This window comes from Typopeltis vanoorti, chromosome 13 (assembly GCF_054136105.1).
Source record: "Typopeltis vanoorti isolate ZY-2024b chromosome 13, IOZ_Tvanoo_1.0, whole genome shotgun sequence".
Lineage (NCBI taxonomy): Eukaryota > Metazoa > Arthropoda > Arachnida > Uropygi > Thelyphonidae > Typopeltis > Typopeltis vanoorti.
This window is the reverse complement of record NC_143561.1, coordinates 79,837,309-79,861,188: the sequence shown is the minus strand read 5'-3', so window position 1 is coordinate 79,861,188 and position 23,880 is coordinate 79,837,309. Positions and strand designations below refer to the sequence as shown.

General features: G+C 35.0%; 1 protein-coding gene across 6 annotated transcripts in view; it reads left to right on the top strand.

Annotated features, from left to right (window-relative positions):
- The window catches only part of LOC150100308 (CUGBP Elav-like family member 4), an 865,263-nt gene that overhangs the window by 316,790 nt on the left and 524,593 nt on the right, over window positions 1-23,880 (top strand). The window contains exon 1 of one of the 6 annotated variants that reach the window (XM_090402320.1): window positions 686-793. The exons of the other annotated variants lie outside the window; for them this stretch is intronic. Coding sequence (XP_090258446.1) covers window positions 764-793 — 30 coding nt within the window. The 5' untranslated portion in view covers window positions 686-763. Of the gene's footprint in view, window positions 1-685; window positions 794-23,880 lie in introns of those variants that run through there. 6 annotated transcript variants of the gene reach the window in all.

Below are 23,880 nucleotides of genomic sequence, written 5' to 3'. Positions count from 1 at the left end.
TGATTTCGTAAGTGATGCAGTTTATTTGTATATTTATTTGCCTTTATTCACTGCGAAGAATGTATATTTAATGAGTTTCATGAAACTCTGAAGGCTGCTAAAATTGTTATTCAGACGCCTAATTATATTTATCAGTCTAATTTATTTTTAAATAAAATGCAGAATGATATATAACTTCGCTAAATTTATCTTTCAGAAGAAAATAAACAATTAATCGCCCTTGGTTTATTTAATAACTTTAAGCTAGTAAATTCTTTTCTTATATCTGAGTAAATTAAGTAATTCAATTTTGCAGTTCGAAACCGAAATATTTTTCTTTAATTTCGAAATTTGCAACTGGTTCTCATTTAGAACTAGCTATGCAGCAGGTGTAAGTGTACTGCTGAGCTTGAAAAATTCGGCAAAGGCACATGTTTGAGAAAATATTTATTCCCTTTTCTCCTGTGTAAAACTGTCAAATGCTCTGACGTAGATATGAAACACTACAACATCTAAAATGCTAAGTGAGCCGAAACCGATGCAATCACAACAGCAAATAATAAGAGAAAAACGATGTATTCATCATACACATGTATGAGAAAAGCGTAGGCTCCTATTTCTGGGATTCTGTCGCCATGGCAACAGCTGATCATGTGACTACCGCAGCTTCGATGAGAAAGTCTAGGGGGCCATGTGTGTCAGTAGTAGGGTGCTGTTGATGATCGACTCAGGATAGCTCACCGCCGCTTCTTCCACTGCTCGTGCGATAGCTCTTCCAACAGCTATGGCCGTGGTCGTCTCGACAAAACCGTGCGTAAGTTCTACACTGCTTTTTAAGATAAATACACATATTGAGCTTCTTAGTGTTGCATTACCTGATAATCCTTCACGTAATCAACATGTTTGAAACTGATATAAATCAGAAGAAATGTAGTGTTTACTGTGTTTATTGACAAAGAACACCGCAGTTTACTTTTTCAGACGGCTTATTTATTTTCTCTTAACGGATTTTGTACCGTGTAGAGTATTTTTCAGGTAGGTTTAGGAACACTGAGTTTCATTGCTGCTTCCTTTTCCATGTTAGTTGAAACTGAAACAGACAGCCGCTGTCCATATGGTTTCCTTCAGTAACTTTACGATTCAAACTTTGGTTATAGATGCGCGTTTGCTTGGAAGAGAGGAGTGAACTGTAATCAGTATCGTATCGCGAATACATGTTTGAAAAAGTAATTTTTACCCTAAGTTGTAAATTATTTTGTAATATGACAACACTATGCTCATATAATGGTCTGTTTGTTTTTTCTTCATCACAAGCCCCCCCCCCCCCCAACACTTGCTGCTCTCTCTCTGTTTTCGATATTTGTGTTAATCCTGTATGTGCAATTCGTTGATATAACAGTTGATTATTAGTTAGACCAACAGTTATTGTATTCTCTGCCATCTTGGAGAGAAAGAGAAGAATTTAGATATGCTTCATCTGGGGATTGTATGCGAAATTTGAGCTAATTTTTGCCGCAGAAATATCATGCCATCGTTTTCGTCTTTCTGAATTGATGTACATACATGTACGTCGCTCTCTCTCTCCACACACACATACACGCACGTTATTTATTTTATAGCCTTGGATAATTTTGTGAAATGGATTACTGCAGCTACATTCACTTATAATTGGCGATTACTTGGCTCATGTTATTGTCTTTTTTAATGTTATACATGAATCGATTAAAAATTTATTTTTCTTTTGAGTCTTTTATTTATTTGCTTTTGTCATTGTCGTTCCGTCACCTTAATGCTATCATAAAAATTCGCTGTCTCACAGAGTATGCCACTTAGTTTTTCTTTTAATGATATGTGTTTATATATATAGTTTCTGGACATTAATTCCGTATTGATATTTATACCTAACAATTTTAAAGGCTGGAGAGGGAGAATTCAACGAAAAGGAAGCTTTAGTATGTTAAAAGAAGAGGCTAGATCTACAATAAACTCCGCTTCATTTGTTATAAAAACATAACTATAGTAGATATTGGTGAATCTTATCATAAAGCATCTGTGCAGTTATGTATTGTCATGATATAATTGTGTGTGTGTCATTGTCGTCCCCAAACAAAATGTGTTTCTTCAAAAGTGAATTATCTAAAAAATCTATACTTGTGATAAAATACATATTGCGTGCATAATTGAAGCGTTGTGACGACATTGAATCGTGAACGAACCAAATTATGAATATTTTCCAGTGCATTTTCGTAATTAGTAAGTTGTATGTTATGTTTAACATGTCGGTAGTTATGTGATTATTCAAATTAGTGAACTAGTAAGGACATATATCCCAGTAAATCTGATTTACTTTTAAAAATCAAACTGTATAAATCCTAAGAAATTGTTGGTAAGCAGTTATTTCGTTGAACTCTATTTTCCCCTGCGTTCTTTTTTAATATTGAAATTCTGCTCTAAATAAGAAATACTTTAAAAGAATTTTGTTTTGTTGCTTTTCAAAGGAGTAAAAAAAAAAAAAAGTAGTAGTCTTATTTTCTCCGTGATTTTGATGCTAATACAAGGTTGCATTCTTCCTCTCTCGTAGATCACTTCTTTTTTCCCTCCCTTATGATGCGCGAAAGAAACACAAAAAGATCAAAGAGCATATTAAATCCGAAAGAATCGATATAAAACCATTTACCACGAAAGGCGTTATTTATAACATGAATTGAATGCGGTATAAGAAATTATATATATATATATATATATATATATATATATATGTATATGTATATAGTTTGCGTATGTAAATTTAATGTTCAACGCTATTTACTACTGTATGTGTAGATATAACTACAGAGGATGTAGCTTGTATTTTTTTTTTATTTTTAAAGAATCAAATTTCTACCTTTATTTCTTATCTCCCCTTATATAAACGCCCGCTGCACTCTTATTCTGCAACGCGAGTTTAGTTTTCGAAGTTACTGTTTAATTCTCCTGAAAGCTGAAAGACGACTGCTTAGTCAGTGTATTTGTCTTGAAATATTTGTTTCAGACTAATTGGGCCAACTTGTTTTAACACACAAATGCAAATTAATTTCCATTTGTGCAACTTCAGAACGAAAGACTAATATTTCAAGACAAATATACCGACTTAGCAGTCTTTCAGCTAGACTTGAGAATTTTCAAGTGTGAGAGACAAATCGTTTAATGTTTTATCATGATTCGAAGTAGCCATCCAAATTTCTAAGTTAGTTTTATTCTACGAATAATTGAAGGAATACCAAAAATTATTTCGGGGTGTTTAAGTTAATCATAAAGAATTCGAGAAAAAAATAGTTGGTTTATAAATATGTCATATAATATAAATATTCGCATTGGCGGAGTCATAAGTCCAATGTTTTTGTTTTGGTAGATATTTTAAATACATACCATGTTTCCTTTCTTCGTGCTGCTTGTTTTCTGTTATTTGTATACAAGTTACTTTTTGTTATGACTGTCATGTCGTTACATAAAAGGTTCAACAGCTTCGATGCACTATAAGCATAAAATTTTTACTAGACGACCCACCATGTTGTTGGCGATATGTTTGTGTTATGCCATATTGAAAGCACCCCCCCTCCCTCTCTTCACTACCTTAAGAATACTCCCGAAATCTAAGAAAGTTTACTAGAAGTTCCTTGATATAAATCGGCGGGTAAGTAAAGAGTATATTGCACCTGTGAAGAGGTGTTCCTTTCCGCACTTCCCCCGCCATTAGTACATAACGTAGTAGTTTGAATATGTTATTTTCCCAAATTGTTCCAACATTGCGGAGAATTCAGCTTATAAAAGTTCATTCATGAGATTTATAATTTGTCTCTCTGTGTGTGATGTCGGCAAAAGTAAAATGAACAATGTCCAAATTGTTTATTTCCAGAGGAATCGTTTTTTACTTAACGAATTTTCGAATCTTACTGAGATTTGTCCGTTAATATAAGCCTATTTATTATGTGCCGGACATACTTATTTTATATGTTTGATTAATTTGCCGTAGATTCAGATCATAAGAAGATATGTATTATTCTTAATGGATTTTCCCAAATATCTTATAAAGAACTGATAATTTGCATAAAATGAAAATCCGTAATATTTGACAAGTGTTCACCATGAAAAAGGGCAAAACGATCAGTAGTGTTAATATATTTATTGCATTCAAGACGTGTACAATGTTTCACGCGTTATTGCCATATTTGAGAACTACTATTTGATTAAATTTTTATGCAGAGGATAAAACATAATTAATGCATCATCAAAGCATGATAATCAGTTTTTTTTTAACCTCAGAAAAGGCAAGAATGCTTTATTTGGACAAGTTTCAATAGTCGTATCTTAGTGTTTTGAAAAAACGCGTTTACGTTTATTTATTTCCTTATAAATTCTCACGTGAATTCTGTTTTTTTGTGGCAAGAGTGACAGTTCTCTTCCTGGAAGATTTTGCATTACAAATGAATAGTTTATCCGGGAGCCGAACCATTGGACTGAAATCTATCAAAAGCATATTATCCGTATCATAACTGGCAACTACAGCTTGACTCTTCTCGAAAGCTTTCATCACTGTTATTTGAAGAAGCCTTCAAAATCACTTTCATATTTAACTATACCATGTGCAAATCTTTCTCCTCCTTTCGCATACTCTCTAATTATTTTACTTTGTAATTTAATTTAAGACTTATCGGAAGGATGAAATGCACTTTCTTCTGGATTGCTACGCCTGATATATATATATATACAGGGTGTTCGGGATAAATTTGACATATTTATAATTAATTATATTTTTCCGTAAGTTACATGTATTAACACACACTTCTCTTCATTTAAAAGTTTGGACCCTTCTTCATTCATATACAAGATGTCAGAAAGGATGGATAGCTGGAACCCACCTGAATCATGGAAGAGAATAACTTGTATCATGATGATTCGTGCCCGCCATCAAAATAAGGATATTACGACTGCTGCCCAATGCTCCCTGAATACAGTAAAAACAATCAGGCATGAACTAGAGACTTGCAATGGTGACTACGAGGATGTAGCAAGAAGAAAGATCCCTAGCAGACGATCTGATTGCGTTCGTACAGCAGAATTCCTCGCAAATCTGCAGGAACAGGTGTTGAAGAACCCTGGCATTGGAATTCGGGCTTTGTTCGTGGAGTTGCTAACTGTAGTCAAGCCCTGGATAACAAGGGTAGCCAATGGTAGGCCGTATGTATGGCAGCAGGATTCGGCCCCTTGCCACACCTCTGGGAAAAGTCAAAAATGGTTGTCTGAAAATTTCTACGACTTCACCAGTCCAAATGTTTGGCCTCCAAACTCCCCAGACCTTAACCCCATGGATTATTTTGTATGGGGCGCAGTTGAAAAAGACACCAATCGCACTTCCAGTAATACAAAAGCCCAGTTAATGGATAAAATTAAAACAGTTTTTGCGGCCCTTCCCAGGGAGACTGTAGCATCAGCTTGTTCGAGGTTCCGAAGCAGAATTGAAGCTGTGATCGATGCTAATGGTGGTTATTTTGAGTAAATCTTGTTGATAGTATTGTAATTAACTCTGCCTGTAATGTTTTTTTGTCAATTCATTAAATTTAATAGATACAAAGAAGATTTTCTTTTTCCTTACGAAACTGTCAAATTTATCCCGAACACCCTGTATATATAATATTCGTGTGTGTGTATGTGATATCTCACGCGCGCGCGCGCGCACGCACACACACACACACACACACACACACACATATATATATAAATCTGTAAGGTAGAAAATCGGAATATAATATTGAGTTACTTTAATTAAAATTAGGACTTTTTATCCTAATTACATAGGATTTCTTCAGGTCTAAGAGCGAAAGACTAGTAGACAAACCGTAAAAATTAAAATCTATGTACTTTACAAGAGCCTAATGATTTTAAAGATGGCGTTGTTGAGCACATACGTATTTACACATTCACGCACACCAGTTTGGTTAATGATGGCTAGGATGCATTCTGACAAGATGATACTTGGGTTTATACTCGCATTTAGATGTTTTGAATCCAGTGCTATTTCTAGGGATTCCCAAGGTGTACTAGTTCAGACTTATCCCATAACAATTGATGTCTCATTGCCGAAGCATCCTGTGGGTAAGCTGAAGAGAGCACATGTGATGGCAAAGCTTGAGATCCCAGTTCTTTATATTCAATATCTCGGATGTGTTCTTAAATGCGTTGCTCGATTGATTTTCTGTCTGTCCATAGTAAGATAATCTGGATTCGCACCACAGCAGGATATTTTAGTGGGCCATATCGAGGTTTTGCAGATCGGAGTAGTGATCTTATCCCGATAGAGGCCGTGTTTTGATTTTATATTCTCAAAAGTATTTTTGCAAGTTTTATGAAAATTGAGCTAATATATGGAAGAGCAATGAAGCATCTCCTTTTCATTAGAAATATCCGAATCCCTTGTTGGTTAAGCAGTCTTGAGACAATGCGTTCATTTCAGCTTTTGTTTTAAAGCTTTTTTTTTTTTTTTTTACATATTGAAGTTCTTTAGCTAGTTAATTTTAAAGATTAACTTTCTAGCTAAAGTTAATCTTTAGCTAGAAAATCAAATTTTTAAGGTCTGTAATGATGGAAATAGGCATGTTGATATCTCTCCATGTGTTGGTTTTCGAAATATGCAGACTTTGAATTTGCCGGATTTCATAGTGAGACATCACGTCTTCAGCTTACCCACAGGATGCTTCGACAATGAGACATCAAGTGTTATGGAATAAGTTAGATTCTGATTTACATACGAGTTAGAATCTAACTCGCATGTACATTTTATGTTAGGATGTTGGCGATTGACATACTTATGGAAATTCAAAAGTGAATGTAGCCCATGATTCCAGACTAAGAATATATCATCAACATACTTTGCCATAATTTTGGTTTCATGGTATTCTTCTAGGACTTTTTTTTTGAATGTTTCCATATAAAGAGTTGCTAAAACTAGTGAAACAGGACTACTCATGGCTAGGTCAGAGTTCTGTTTGGTATGTTGAGTTCTTGTGCTTGAAATACCGAGAGGAGATACAATGTTTGTGGAGTGCCATAACCTTCGTTAGTAATTTATCTTGCAACAAGACGAGATCCTCGGTAGGAATGTTGCTAAACATTTTTACTATATCAAAGCTTGCTAAAATTTCGTGTTCATCAAGGATGATGTTGCTATGCTGGTAACAAAATTCTCGGAGGCTTTAACAAAGGACAGATTTCCTGTGCGACCTTTAGTTGTGTAGCTAGATGTCTGGCAGGAAGGTGTGTCAGAGAATCTATCCCTTCAACTCTTGGGCGTAAAGTATGTCTTCCTTATGGATTTTGGGAGCCGCCTAGAGGAAGAGGATGCAGATATCGGAGAGCTGATCTGGTCTCTCTGTTTAAACCATAGGTTGTTTTTTAAGAGGTTGTTGGTACGGTTTTTGAAGCTTTCTAATAGGATAATGATCCATAATGGAGTACGTGTCAGTATTAAGAAGCTATTTTTGTAATCATATTCATCTGAGTCAAAAATAATTGCAGCGTTTTCTTTATCTGCTCGGAAGATCACTATTTCAGAATTGTTTCTTAGATTTTTGAGAGTGGCCCTTTCTAAAGGTGTAAAGTTGTCATTTGGAGGTTTCACTATATTTATAGCAGTTGCTGATTTAAATCGAGTTACTAGCTATGCTGAACTCATTGTCTCAAGACTGCTTAACCAACACGTGATTCGAGATATTTCTAATGGCGAGAAAGCAGAGACTTCACCGGAAGTCAGGCCAGTAGAGTTAATGGTTGACCAAATTAGTGTTACTTTAGCACTATGTATTGTACTCTAGCTTGTCTCTGAATATATATACTTTCAGATGAGAATGATGACCTTATAAAGGTCGAAACGTGGAATAATTATTTTGGTTTGTGTTAAATTGAAGTTATTACTCTACACGATGGTTGTTTTCATAATTTTATTATAATGAACGCTCGTGTTTGTATGAAAGAAAGGAACATGTCATATTAGCTTAGATACGATGTTTCTGTGGCCGAATGGTTTCGCCCTAACTTCTTTAGGAAAGCGTGCGATATTTGAACATGGATCTTTCAAATGACGTTGCGATGGGAGGAATTTTATGGTCCTATGGACCTGGCTGCAGAGTCGGATTTTAGGTTGCTGTGGTCCTGAACTATATAACTTTCAGGTGGCCCTCCTCTACCGAGAAAAATTTAGGTTTAATAGCTTTTCGGAGGTCCTTGTAGTGATGCGAGGCCCTAAGCTATAGCTTATCTAGATTATGCATAAATCCGACCATAGATTACCAGTTGCTTCTTTCGGTAACTCGTGCTTTTTTCTTCGCGCCAATCAGAAAAATCAATCTGAAAACATAAGAGTTAACAGACAAAATATCCTTCCACTAGTTAGAATGTGGCTTTGCTAAAACTGCTGAAATGGCTTGACTGGCTGAGTGGTTATCGTATCTCTCCAGTCAAGAGGCTGCTGGTTCAAATACCGCCGAATTTCATCGCCTGTTGTGCGACCACCATCCCTCTTATTAGAGGCCTGAAGCGGATTGAACAGTTCCATGTTCGATCTCTAGATCTAGCATTGCTTCCGGATTATGTGCAAAACTAAAAATACAATATATATAATTAATAAAAATGGTGTAGGGGTGGAATCCTTAGCTCACTCACGGTGCTAATGTACTATAGATTTACAACCTTCGTGGTTGGGAGTCGTCACTGGACAGAAGGCGTCCGTTAAACGAGTACTGTAAGTGAATTTCTTGTTCACTATGAAATATTTTTATTCCTGATGATATATACCTAATAATGCAACATTTCTTCGCGACAAAATTAGCTTGAGTTCTTCTTTTGTGATTGGATATTTCAGTTTTGGAAAGAACCAAAAATGGTAAAATGATTTAATGTGCTCAGGTACAGATGATATTGTATTGTGATAAACGCATCACAAAATACTAGACACAGGGATTGCTGCTGTGTGTAAATTAATAGGATAATTTGTTTTAAGTTAATTGCAAGTTAATATTTCACCACGTTACATGGCCATGTTTTTAATTTGAGAAAGGATGCTCTCTCTCGAGTTGATATAAAAGACGGTACGGAGCTTGTTTCTAGCAAAATATAAAATAGAAATGATACACTATATATAACGTTTTATGCAATATTTGTATCAAATTTAGCTTATACCCAATTTTTACTCTTTAAGTTTTAAATTTAAAAATAAAAAATAACTTAAAAATTTTCCTTTTAAAAATAAAATATAAATGTAAGTAAATAAATAAAATAAAACTTATGAAAGAGTAACTATAAGTCATCTCACGAGGAAGGAAACGTGTTTTATATTGTTCTCCCTCTTTCTTTGCATTTCGTGCCGTCTAGCTATCCCTGTTGATCAGAAAGTGCCTACGTCAGTGTGTTGTCTTGGAACATCAGTTTTTTGATTATTTCTCTTTTGCTTTTAATTTACTTTCCTGGATCGACCGGTCGTTTGGGAATTACTGCTGGCTGACGGTCTAACAAGGTGCAGTCTCATCACAATAGTGGTTCCGAAAATCATAGATTTCCCTCCCTCCCACCTGAAGTTCTCTTTTAAAACAACATACGATTTTCATTTCTCTTGGGAACTCGCTCAATTACTAACTTGCTGATATATTGCCGTATGTGCACACTCGTATTTTATGTAAAGGGGGGAGGGTAGTACATGATTTTTGCATCAACTTCGACTCCCTTCCACTTTAGATTTTTTATTCATATATTTTTTATTCATATATTCGTTTTTGGCATGTGCGAGTTTTCACTCGCAATAACTGTATATACACTATCACGCATTTTGCTCACCTGTTGACGAAAATGCAGTTTCTTAGGTAAAGATGTATAAAGGAATACGATTTCTTTATACATCTTTATCTAAGAAATTTTTATTCCATTGTGTACATTTGGGGAATAAATATTCACTTAACCATTTATTCTCTTTGGATTCCCTAATCTTTATCACTTTCCTAAACTAAGAGAAAAATTAAAAATGTTCTTAGTAGGGAGATGTTAATATGGCAGTTGATGAGAGTGAAACAGCTGATAAATATAATCGTCAGTAAATATTTGAAGTGACATGTACTAGCACCCAGAAGGGAAAGGTCATGGATTCAGTAACATCAGAGGAATTAGTTGATCGCTTGGAATCCTGTTGTGATAATTTTTTGCGTGAGAAGGGAAAGTAAACTAAGGAGAGAAGTGATAATTAGAAAGAATCAGGGATGGAATTTCACAAAAGCTGTCGTTTTTGAAAGTAACAAGAAATATTACCTAGAAACCGTTATAACAAAGGAAGTGACACTAATGCAAAATGGATATGACTGAAGGGTGTCTTGAATCATTTAATTTCTAAGTATATTCCTAGAAGTAAACTTCATAATAAATCTGGAGTTTACTGGTATTTCCATATTTCTTTTCTTACAATATATTTTTTCTTCCAACTATTGTAAGAAATAGATCTATATAGATACTTAATAGCTGATAAATCAGTTGTAACTATTTTAGATCTAAACTCCAACTAGCATTAACTAAATTATTCATTAAAGATTGTAATGTAAAAATTTGAATTACAGGTAACCAGTAGAACGGGGAGATTTATCTTTGAGCACCTTTTATAGAATGTAAAAAGAGGTAACGATCGCGGAAATTAGTTAACTATAACTGCCTCCTTGGGAATAGTTTGGAATGATCTGGAATGCAAGAGGTTATTTTGGGTATGTATGCATCTAAACTCTGCTCAGAAGGGAGATACTGCTCGAGAGTTTGAATTTACCTAATACAGGATGCGAAAATCGTTGATATCTTAAATCATTACAAAGGTGATAAGGTCGGAGATGGAGATTAATATTTACCTCCTCCTCTGGTGGTAAGCATTTGGGTCGGGGTGTAATCAGTTCTCTTTGATTATCTTCAGTGAAACGCGGAGATTAGGATTAATATCTTTTGATTGGAAATTCGCAAAGGACAGTTTCGCATGAGTGGAGATTATAGAGTAGTTATATTAGTTTTATAGAAAAGAAAAAATGTTCATTGACTGTTTTTTAAGCATTGAATTAATCAGCGTCGGACTTTAGCTGTTGGTTTCCAATAACTTAATCCCATATACACATAATACTAAACAAATTTGGTAGTAGTTAACATTCACTACAAAGGTAGGAACTATGAATTTGGATAATTCACGCTTTTATGCCGTTGCCACTCTAGATGGATTTAAGTCTCCTGGTGGAAAGCCGATAATAATAATGATTTCTATAATCGCACATTACCCATTTTTTTAAGTCCTAAAGAGATGATCTAGGATAAAGCAACAGTTAGTGATTTTAATATGTGCTTACTGGTATATTGTATTAATTTATACCATGAGTACATGTCATCACATTCAGTCAGTGGACCATGTCTGGCGCCTATAAAAGCCAGAGCATGGTCAACTGTGAAAGCAATGCAGGTTTAACGTGAACAGCGTAAAGCAGACCGAGACAAGTGCTGCATCACCCGCTTTCCCCAAGACGATCGTTATCTGTCCCTGCTGGTCAGCAAGAACTGATGTGTGAATGCAGTCCATCTACTGGAGGACCAGTAAAGAAAGAAATAACTCCACTGCAGTTGAACGGCCGGGGAGCTTCATAGATATATCTTTATTTACAGTGTGTTTATATAGCATGCCCCGCTGTTTGTTTATGAAGATATATTCACTTGGTAGCAAGAATTGAGCTTTGAAGTAAACTTAGGTATCGAAGTCCGTTATAATAATTTTAAAGATATTCACTTTTCTCTGAAATAAAATTCAGCTGAGCCGCGACCACTTTTTTGCCACTTATAATAAAGCAGTACTTTTTTGTGGACCAGAGGCGCATTGTTAAAATTAATAGGAAGAACGTTCATGAGTATTTAATTTTTTCTTTTCCTCTTCTCCGTTTTTATCAGTTGTTACAGTTGTTTCACTGAACATATTTCGAGAATGAAGTCAGTTTTTATGATATTAAGTTTAATCATTTTAAGTTTTTCACTTGATTGTTTTTTCTACTCATTCATCAGTAGTCATTTTAGATGCTCTAGGGTGTCACTTTTGTGGGAGACAATTCGATAAAGCAAAAGAAATCAAAACCAAGTACTGTAAAAGCTTTGCATTTTCATACAAGAGATTGAGAGTTTTTAAGCAGTATTTTTAGTTCATTTCTTGTTTTAAGAAATTAAAAGCCATCGAAAACAACGTTTGTTTTAAGTTTCTGTATTATTACCATGTTACTTCTGCTACTACCCAATTATTGAAGTAGGTTTGCAGATTTTTCTTATCACTTCACTGTGTGGTTTGTCTTTGGTTATTTCTTCTATATTTGGTGCTATTAACAATCAGATTCTTTCTGAAGCTTTCAGCAACTATAGATTGCTTATATTGTTGAGGTATTACTTGCAGTCCCTTTCGTTTAATCGACGTTGAAACGATTCGGAAATGCTACAGCTCGAGAATACGTGCAATAAATAGAAGTAGTAGATCTGAATTGTTCGATTTCGGGAGTTGTAGTGTCTCTTCAGTATTCTTATTTCAGTAACCAAATAAATTCCTCGGCGAAACACTTGTACACTGCCAGCCTTAGGTCATTGGGTCCAGTGATTTAAGGAGATTTTTAGGATTTGTGACATCTGCATCAGTCTAGAGTAGTTTTTGAATAAATTATTTTACGCCATTGGGAAGTTTTTTTTTTTTTAATTTAAAAAGCGCATGTTTTCAGTGCGATTTATATTTTATATTTGTGGCCTAATTCTGCATTTCGATAAGCATTCCTTCATTTATAAGATATTAATAATATATGGGAGTAAGGTTTATTGTAAAAATCATTTTAAAATCATTACCACACGCAATGAATTTCATAACTTCAACGTTGTCATAAAACCTAATAGTTTTCATTAAATTGTTCGTTAATTATGTGAATATTTTTGTTTACCGCGTTCATGATAGAATTTAAACATTTTCTTGTAAAGAAAATAAAGTTGCGTGCTATAGAGCACACGTACATGACTATAATTTTATACAAAACGTGAAGTTTAATAACATGACGAGGAAGAAGAAAATATCGTGTATCGTTCCTGTCGTTTTTATGACAAACTCCTAAAGTAATATCCTCTTGACTAACCTTTAAAGGGCACTGTATATGTTTCTCTCAAACACTGATTGACGTTATTGTAAACATACGCCGAATCTAATATGATAAATATCCCTTGGGTTTTAACTGGAGTAGGACCTTTGATTGGATAAATGTTATTTCTCATATATATCATGTTGTAGCCAGATCTCGTAACCCTTAATAGTAATGTTTGAACAAAGCATTCTTATGTGTAAACCTTAACGTTAAAACCTGATTCCTAAAAATGCTTACGTGCTAATATTAGTTATAAGAAAATTATGCTTCTTTAAAGGTTGGTCAAGAAAAATATCAAGTTTAGATTGTTTTTATTCGACTAAATACTTTTCCAGTCGCTAAAAATAAAGATGCTTGCGAAAAAAACCCTACAGTAATCCAGTTTTTGTTGAACTGGTTTGTAACTGACTGTATTAAAAAATATAGCTTTTGGTATGTATTTGAATTAAAATGTAATTCAATTAATTTCTCAGTAGCTTTTATTGAGAAATTATTTATTTCAATACATGCAGTTGCGCGGTTTTGTTTGTTTTAGAGTATAATATGATCAAATATTTATATCATTATTTGTGTGCGGTCATTTAAAACTGCATGTTTTACAAAAATGTACTTTTGAAATATAATGAAAACTAACTCATTTGCGTATACGTTTCATTATTATTATTATTTTTAATGTTTCGTGTATCAGCGTAAGAATCTCACTCTTTCCCTCCTATGGTTATATTTGTGCTAGTGAACTAAACACATACACTGTTGTGTATGTGTTTAGTTCAGATTGCTTGGATAATGCAATTCTTATTTAGGCCTGAAATGATTTCAGACAATCATAAAGTTGTTCCTTGCATACTAACATGTGTTACTAACAACATTCATTATTATTATAATAAAGTTATACTGAAGGCATCATTTTTGTGTTGCTTAATTTTTTCCATTAGAAATTATCCTTTTGATACCAAAAATCGAAATGACAGTAAATTTTAATAACCACATTATTCCAAATTTCATTAAATTCTCTCCATCGAAAAGAGATTACTTTTCTACTATCATTTCGAATTGTTTGTCGCTGAAAACTCGTCCAGTTATCTTGGAGGAGATAGGATTCTTCATCAACGTGTAATATTCATGTGATGAAATATCCATCAGCTACCAAATTCTCGAATAATTATTTACATCCTGTACATTTTGAAAAAAAATCACAGTTGAATTTTCTACATTTCTGTTGTTTACGCAAGAAAGACTTGTTATGATGTTGGGTAGAAATTTACGGTATTCAAAAAGCTCTGTGGAACGATAGTACTTACCTACATGTCTATCCTCTTCCTGTCCTGCTGTGGCATATAAGATCGAAATACATCTTCTCCGGTTACTCCTGAAGAACTATAATTAGTTCTTTCGCAACTCATTATACCTCTTTCACTGTCCAAACCACACACCTTTCTTTCGTGTCATTCTTCGTCGTTAGTTTAGGCCTTTTTGTTTTTCTTTTTCTTCGTGGGATCCATTACCAAAGCTATCTTTGAATTTCTGCCCTGTTCATTCTCATAACATGGCCACTACACCTCTACTTACAGTATATCTTTTTATTTCACTGGAAATATTTTTTTTGCTTTCTCTTTTTATATAATTTATCGATTGCCATACGTTGTAACCAAAATATTTTAAATATTTTATGCAAACATTATTTGAAACCTGTTTCGTTTTGACTTCCTCTTTGTCATTTTTCCATGCCGCTGATCTGTAATAGTAAGACATTCACATTGCTATTGAAGATCTTTTGTTTTATGCTGGTTCGAGGATTCCATACAGTATATAGTCTTTTGAAACATGCTTTTGTCATTTTCGTTATATTCTTGTCAGCTCCACCTTCAGTATCAACCTTAATCCCCCGCCTCAATAATGTAAAGTTTAACCCCTCTTTAGTTTTTGGCACTTCTTATTTAGTTTGAGTTTTTGTTTTATTAATATTTTAACTCCAGCTTTTTCACCTGTTTTATATGCCTCTGATTTTGCATGTATATTACTGGGGTTTGGTGACGTTAGAACCTACATAACCCAGATCTTCCGATTGTGGTATAAGAATCCATTTTATTCATCTTCTTTGTTGAATCCTTTTTTTTATAATGCAGTCAGTGAGTGTGTTAAAAAGTAGCACTAAATATCTGGACTATCTCCCACTAGTCCTTACTCAACTCATTCTGATATTCGAGATGCAATAAGACCAATTTCACTTTATATGTTATTCAATAATAGCACTTTTGAGGCATTCATTTAAGACGTAGTTTTTGAAACATCGAACCGTTTTTGTTTGTTTTAGACATATAAATTTGTTTTGCTACTACAAACGAACTGATTGAAACGAAAGTTAAAATGACTCTTTAAACTTGAATAGATATCCGGAATATAAAATTTCATTACTTTACGTTTGGTAGTTGGATATATTGCTATCACTTGGAATCGTTTTGTCAGATTTTAATGCGATTTTCTGTCCAAAACTTGAGCTATGTGGACATTCTAATATATATTTATATTTCACATTTTATTCAATTTCATGTGGTCAGAACAAATTTATTGCAGTACACAATTTCGACAGATTTTTTTTCTTTGTGTCCTCGGAAGTGGTCCCACAGAAACAGAAATTGTGACAGAATAACTTACCAACAGATAGACCAAGTAATTATTATTATTATTTTATTTTTTTATTTTTTTGCGTAAGACACCTAAAAAATCATTATTTTTGGAGTAGAATAAATCGCAGTTATTTCCAGTTGTCACTGCAATGTTTTTATTTGTATTTAGTAGAAAATAGGGGTAAGCGAAAAAGGAAATATACATGCGTTTTTTTGCATTTTTAAAATGATCCCAGCATTAAGGGCACATATACGTTATCATTCGTGAATGATTTATAGTATTGCAATTCAGATGAGAATTTATGCTATTAGAATTGTTTATTGCATGCCCCTTTTTTATATCATACTGTAAAGCTGCATTCTTTCCGGAGACCATATCAACAGTACCTATTGATCTGTTGCTTGCCCATTCCAGTTTACTTCTGCGTCATCAAGCTTCTGAGTACAGTATTTCGATTATGGTTCTTACAGCTTCTGGCTCTGACCACTTCACTGATCAAGCACCATTAGAAACTTTTTGTTCTAGAAGATTGCAGAAGGATAATTTCCACCTATGCCGTAGAATCATTGCTGAATGGCTGACGCAGCGCATGGGAAAGTTGTCAGTAAAGAAAGAGGTAGTGATAAGGAACGCATAATATACGAAACCACGTAAAAGAGCGAAAACTTAACCGAAAATAATCGAACGGGAGAGGAAACGGGATACATAAATAAGCCTATAAATTGCTGTAGTAATTGAATCAAGTAACAAGAAATGAGATTTATCCAGCCTACCATGCTTTTAGAACACAAATTTCCAAATTCTGTGAGATGACGAAATTCTGTTCGTCTTCGTTACGCTAGTATTTTGAGGATACCAAACACGTTTTATTTCAGAGCGATACTTGATATGTTTAAGCAATTAAATTGTTTATAGGAATTTGTGTGACAAAAATTTTAACTGTTTATACAATTCGGTTTTCTCATTCTTCTAAACCTGGAGATTTCTTTTTGCGCGGCTAATCCGCTATTATTTCGGCTTATTGGTTACATTTAACATCTCAGTCTTCAACTGAGGAATCATGTAAACATCTCTAAAACTGATTCTTATTCTCAAATAGTTTACCGTTATCATTACAAGTTTATGGTTGATTCCCACTTAGCCATTGTTTAAGTAACGGGAAATATTCCACATTGGCTTTTCATCCGTTCAAACAACATGAATTGTACGAATCTTATTCTGCTCACGAAAGAAAACGTTGATAAAAAATTAGTATCAAATAAGAACACTTCAAATTTTCTTTCAGTGCATTCGTACTAAGACAATAATGTCTCAATACTTGCCGTAGGTTGATTACTAACAGTTAAGTTTCTAACTGTTGAACAATAGAAACTTAGCTGTTAGTAATCACCCCTAGAAACTTGATCGGGTTTATTATTCTCTCTCTCTCTGATATAGTGTTTGTATTGTTTTCTGTTTCGTTGAATCAGCTATATTTCATTCACTCTGAAAGCTGACACATTTTCTTGAAATAATTAAAACAAACTGAATTGTCTTATTTTACTGGAATAATCGATGTTCCTCTTTTTTGTTAAATATTCTAATTTTTTTTTAAACGAGTACTGATCTGAAAATTACTCAGAATACGTATTTAGAATATTTAGTAAAACGCATTATTTTATTTTGGTAGCTATTACAAGGTTAATAAGATGTGGAATGGACTGATAATCAGGGCGATGTTTTGATTGACCAATGCTCCTAGGACCTTCTAATTGTTAACTAGAACTTCTTTAATGAATGTCGATAAATTATCGTTATTCTAGTCTTGTGCCTGGTCCGATAAGTTATAAACGTGATAAATGCGTATTTCATTTTTTTACCTTTAAAATATTTTAAAACTTAGTTCTACGATTATTTTTTAGTACTTGTCGACTATGTGTATTTTTCAATATTTACAACCTATTTTATGTACCGGAAAAAAGTTGCAAATGAAATCTGCCAATCTGCCGTATAATTTTGAATTTGTAGAATTTGTTTTATAATCATAATCATGAACGTGTACATGTTTCGTAATTCATTAAATGAAAGGAACGACACAGGATCACCGGAGTAAAAATAATGAAACATTGATGCAATTTTGGTTATGTAATCCAGTGTAGAATGTCTGGTGTACTTGATATGCAAACAGCAGACTGCACAGTTACATTTCACTGTAAACAAGAATTAAAAGTAACTAGTTTGGTTCACAAGCTATTCAAAATCAATACAAAATATTTCCATTATTAATCGATACTTGTAAAAGCATCATAAGAAGGTAGATGTAAATGTGTGAAAAACTGTCCACCATTGTCTAAAGGTAGCACACATTTGTGTTTTAATATTTTCACCAATGATATAACCAAAAAAGGATACCAGAAACATTTATACAGGGTGTTCGGGATAAATTTGACATATTTATAATTAATTATATTTTTCCGTAAGTTACATGTATTAACACACACTTCTCTTCATTTAAAAGTTTGGACCCTTCTTCATTCATATACAAGATGTCAGAAAGGATGGATAGCTGGAACCCACCTGAATCATGGAAGAGAATAACTTGTATCATGATGATTCGTGCCCGCCATCAAAATAAGGATATTACGACTGCTGCCCAATGCTCCCTGAATACAGTAAAAACAATCAGGCATGAACTAGAGACTTGCAATGGTGACTACGAGGATGTAGCAAGAAGAAAGATCCCTAGCAGACGATCTGATTGCGTTCGTACAGCAGAATTCCTCGCAAATCTGCAGGAACAGGTGTTGAAGAACCCTAGCATTGGAATTCGGGCTTTGTTCGTGGAGTTGCTAACTGTAGTCAAGCCCTGGATAACAAGGGTAGCCAATGGTAGGCCGTATGTATGGCAGCAGGATTCGACCCCTTGCCACACCTCTGGGAAAAGTCAAAAATGGTTGTCTGAAAATTTCTACGACTTCACCAGTCCAAATGTTTGGCCTCCAAACTCCCCAGACCTTAACCCCATGGATTATTTTGTATGGGGCGCAGTTGAAAAAGACACCAATCGCACTTCCAGTAATACAAAAGCCCAGTTAATGGATAAAATTAAAACAGTTTTTGCGGCCCTTCCCAGGGAGACTGTAGCATCAGCTTGTTCGAGGTTCCGAAGCAGAATTGAAGCTGTGATCGATGCTAATGGTGGTTATTTTGAGTAAATCTTGTTGATAGTATTGTAATTAACTCTGCCTGTAATGTTTTTTTGTCAATTCATTAAATTTAATAGATACAAAGAAGATTTTCTTTTTCCTTACGAAACTGTCAAATTTATCCCGAACACCCTGTATATCGACATCGTGCTCATAATTATTACAGTCAAGTGGCATTTATTATACGCAAACATCAAATGCTTGTATCATGGCCTCAGCAGTTTATTTATTGTATTAATTCTAAGTATTTTGCAGCTTGTAGAAGGCTAATTTTTGTTACGCATATTTCAGAGAACTGTGTTGATCCCACATATTCATGTAACCAGTGGTTCGTAGCCTTTTGTATACCTCCTCTATGTGGGATACCTATTCTTTGTGGAGGGGACGCCCCAATGATGGATGGTCCGTATGGTCCTTTTTATTTTTTCATCTTTGTCTATTCATTTTTCATCTTGTCTGTTTTCTTATTCTTCGTTCTACTTCTCCTAAATCTCTTTTACTGTCGTAATTTTCAAATCTCATCACTGGGCTCTAACGCTGTGTTCCTGTTTGCCGTGCGATGCGAACACTGAATTCTAGTAGCCTCACGCTACTTTCGCCCCTGCTTCAGCAAGACGGGCGATCCTGGATGGCTAGGCCCAGGATCAATTAACTAGTGGGTTTGCGTTTGAGTCTAGTTGCTCGTAATCCGAGCACAGCGTCATAGGTTTGCCGTGGTACCGTATGGCAGCAAGGATAGCCCTGGCGAGCGCAGTCATTGCTAGCCGGATTGAAGGGACGTGTATGTATGGCTTCGTGGAAGGGAAGAAAGGCTCCGGACTCGAGATCGAATTCGAGAACTGAACGGCCAGTGGGAAAATGCCTCCCCTTTTTATCCAGAAGGATTTGGAACGGTTGCCAGAATCACCAAAATCAGCGTGGGGGGGGGGGGGGGGGAGCTTCCATTCAAGAGACGTTCTTGTCGAAACATCTTCTCTCACAACAATCGGAGGGAGCAACTTCTTGCAGCGTTACTTTGGGGAATTCCAGTGACAGTAACCTTACCCCCCCCCCTACACATACACAAATGTGAGGTTTCTTTGACATTATTTTAATTTGGAGATTTGCTCCAAATTAAAATATAGCAGATACGGAGTGATAGCCGCAAGAAGTATCTTAGTACTGACAAGGAATATTATTCTTGTATTTAACACCCCGCAGTTATTAACATCATTAAAAGCAGGTAGTATCTCAGCTGCCCTGCTAGGCTCATATCCCGAACCCTTTTCACTGCTTCAAATGTCAGCGTGATCATATTCAATACGCTTGTTCATGATTCTGTCACCTGTGGCCTACGTGGTAATAAAGAGCATGAGAACAAAGACTGTAAGCGTAAAAGCAGGAGGAAGGATGAATAGGGCATTTAAAAGATCATACTGTATCATAAGCGAAGACGTATAACACTACTACAACAGCATCTAGAAACACTCTTACGCTGAGAAGGCAAAGAAAGTGTCTAAGTGGATATTAGCACATATGTACGTCTCTTCTCACAATTTCGTAATCCTTGAGCGATATGATTCACTTGCAGTCTCGATAATGCCAGTCAGAGCGAAAAATGAATGTCCTCACTCCCGAAAATATACCAAAAATTATTCCACTGCATCTAAATTACTGGTTGGAAAAATAGTGGATTCTCCATCACAAAGAATAAAAGACATGCCTCCAAATCCATTAATAAATGAGATGGATGCCTATACCCACAGAGGAAAAATGAAACTCAAAATACCTAACGCTCTGGATTAAGTAGAATTTGATAATGCCATGAATATCTTTCCCAATTAGGAAAAGATGGACACATCTACATTTTCCCTAAATAGAAAAAAATCCAAGACTGATAAAAGCAAATCTTAACAAAAGCAGAGGCCAGATGGCATCCACCAAACAGAAATAATTAACAAATTCTTGCGGATTCCGTCAAAAACCAGGATGATATCGAGGTCTTCTTGCAAAAATGTGTATTTAGGTTCCTTGTTCTTGCTACTTATCATATTATGGTCACACTGAGAGATCTGCCAAAATCGGTCTTGTGAACACCAGAAATACATCCGCCACCATAACTAGGTCAATCCGGTCTAGCTGACCAACCATGTCTTGAATACCTTGCACAGGGATCAGATTAAAAAAAAAAAAAAAAAAAACCTACAATGCTTCATTGCAGGAAATACAGACATTAAAGACTTTTAGAATCAGTAGCAGATTTTAAAACGAGCTTAATCTAAATAAACATGGTTGTGTTAAGCTTGAATTCTTAAGCCTCCCGCCCAACAATTAAGGCTATCCACCAGTACCCACAGAGAACGCCACGTTGGGAATTTAGGCTCAAAATAATCTCTTTCACTTATTGTGTTTTTGTGTTATTACAATTTTAATATTGTATTCCTGATGAAATACCATATTATTTCTCTGTGCTGTATTAATTCCATTTAATTTAATTATCAGAGTACTCGGAGAAACAAGCCAGTATGCTTCTGTCTGCAAGAGGCATTTTTCAAACCTCGTAAGAATCTTGCAATGTGGTATTCCTCTATTATCCGCAGGGACAGGATAAAGGATGAAAGGACTCCTCATAGAGGAGTCGCCATACTTGTGGGTAGCCACGCCTATTTCCAAGCCCCACTTAATGCTGACACAGAGTCAGATGCCATTCGTCGCGCACTAGGATCTCTATTACAGTATGCTGCTATTGTCTACCCAATACAGATATTTCCCAGGATAATCTTAATGACAACATGTTGCATTTGTTGCTGCTGCTGTATACCCTTAATGGGAGATTTAAATAACCACAGTACTCTATGGGAAACTTCACATACGCAGTAACATCAGTGAAAGAGACAACATTACACGTAAACACAAGGATTAAAATAAATTATTTATTAGATAGTTCGATAATATCTAATAAATGAATATTACGGGTCATCATCAGTAGCTGTTAGGCTAACAAATATGGAGCCGAACGTTAGTGTGTTGACAGTGGATTTTATAAAACATACGAGAAGCCTGATGGCATAATGAAGAACTTGATGTGGAAGAGAGATCTCTTCCACATTGCGTTGTTCCTTATGCAATCACTCGTCTTTATCCACATTGCAATTTGACTTGGAGCTTTCAGTAGTAAAGTTTTCTGTTAAATAGATGAAACCATAAAAATCGTTATGTTGATTTCCGCATATCCTTCATTACATTGCATTGTGGCCGACCCATCCTTCATAGTGCAGCCGCAATAGAGCGCAGTATTTGCCATTCGGTTGGAGAGATTTAGATTTCGAATCCCGTCATGAATTAGAATGCGAGGTGTTTTAAAAGATTGTCACCCGAAGATGAGTTTGCTTGTCTCCGGGAGAGGGAGGGAAGTTTCATTATTCTCCTGCATAGCAGACAAACTAAAAAAAAAACATGCACTCAAGAAGCATAGTATACTTACCAACGGTTTTTGTTGCCTCGTCCATAATATTAGGTCCCATTTCACATTTTCTGACCTAACTTCCTTTGCCTGCCTGTATTTAATCAAGAACTTGTTACTTAACTCTACAGAAACGATTTTCGAATAAGCATTTCCTGCTAGAGTAAAAAGTTGTATGTGTGCCAACGTTCTAAATGTACCAAGTTCTGGCTTTGAAATTATTACATAAGTATGGTCTGTCCTTAAGACATCCCACAGCAAGTAGGACTGTTTACTGTACACTTGGAAAATTGTATATAAAAAAATTATAACCTCAGAACTGTATTTATGGTAAATGGTATGCTGTTATTTTACATAGAAATCTTCATGGAGTTTTATTATGTGTAATTCACATAATATAACATAATGTAATTCACATAATTCGGTATATTAAATAAATCTCTGAAATACACAGCAGGTATTAGTTGGTAACTAAGCTCTGAGGACAGGATATTATGGCTGTTATAATAGTCTGTCCTGCAGCCAGTTTTTTGCTGGAAGTATTATCAGTATTGGTATTATATTGCTTGTTAATTATGCATGTTCTCGCCGCTTTTGTTGAATTAAAAATACGAATTTCAAGCCTGCCTCGCTATATAAAATCCTTCAGCAAATTTGAAAAGTCCTTATAAATGTTCCTGGTTCTAGGCGGTATTCGAAGCAAGAACTTTATAACCGAAGGATAATATTGTTTCCTCTTTGCCTACTGCAGAAGGAAAAACCTTCTACCCCTCGTATGGGACTTTCTAACCAGCTGAAAACGTTTATAAATATTCTTCTTGTAGTACAGTGGGAATTTAACCGTTCCTCCAACCAGAGAGCATAGTCAGTAGCCGGTGAGTTATGACCAGGAGTACAATTGCACATCATATTTAATATCTTTGCACCTTCTAATTTGCTCTTTTTGTGCATGTTCGAGTTCTCTAAAAGTCTGAACCTACACACACATATATTCGTCCTTGCTTTTTCATACCAGAATAAATTGCATTCACTTTCTTGTCGTTATTACTTTATGTTCATTAAAGATAATTTTATATTCTCTCTTTTTTATTTACTTTTTTTTTTAATATTTAAACTACCACTTTCACTATATCGTCATTCATTCGTGTTCAGGGTACCGATAATTTCGAAAATTCTTTTATTTAACCTTCGTATTACATTACCATTCGGGAAGTATGCCGTTATACACAGTGTGTGTGATTGTAGAGTGTATATTGCCCTCAGTGCACCTGATTATTATCCTTTTTTATACGTTTCTGTAGTTGCCGATAGATATATTTTGCTCTGTGTCATTCATCGAATTACTTCCGTCGGTTTTAGTGTTATGATATATCATTATTTATCACCTAATAACTACAGTATTGCGTGTTACTACCAGCAGTAATTTCACAGACTTTTCCAAAATAGCAACCGG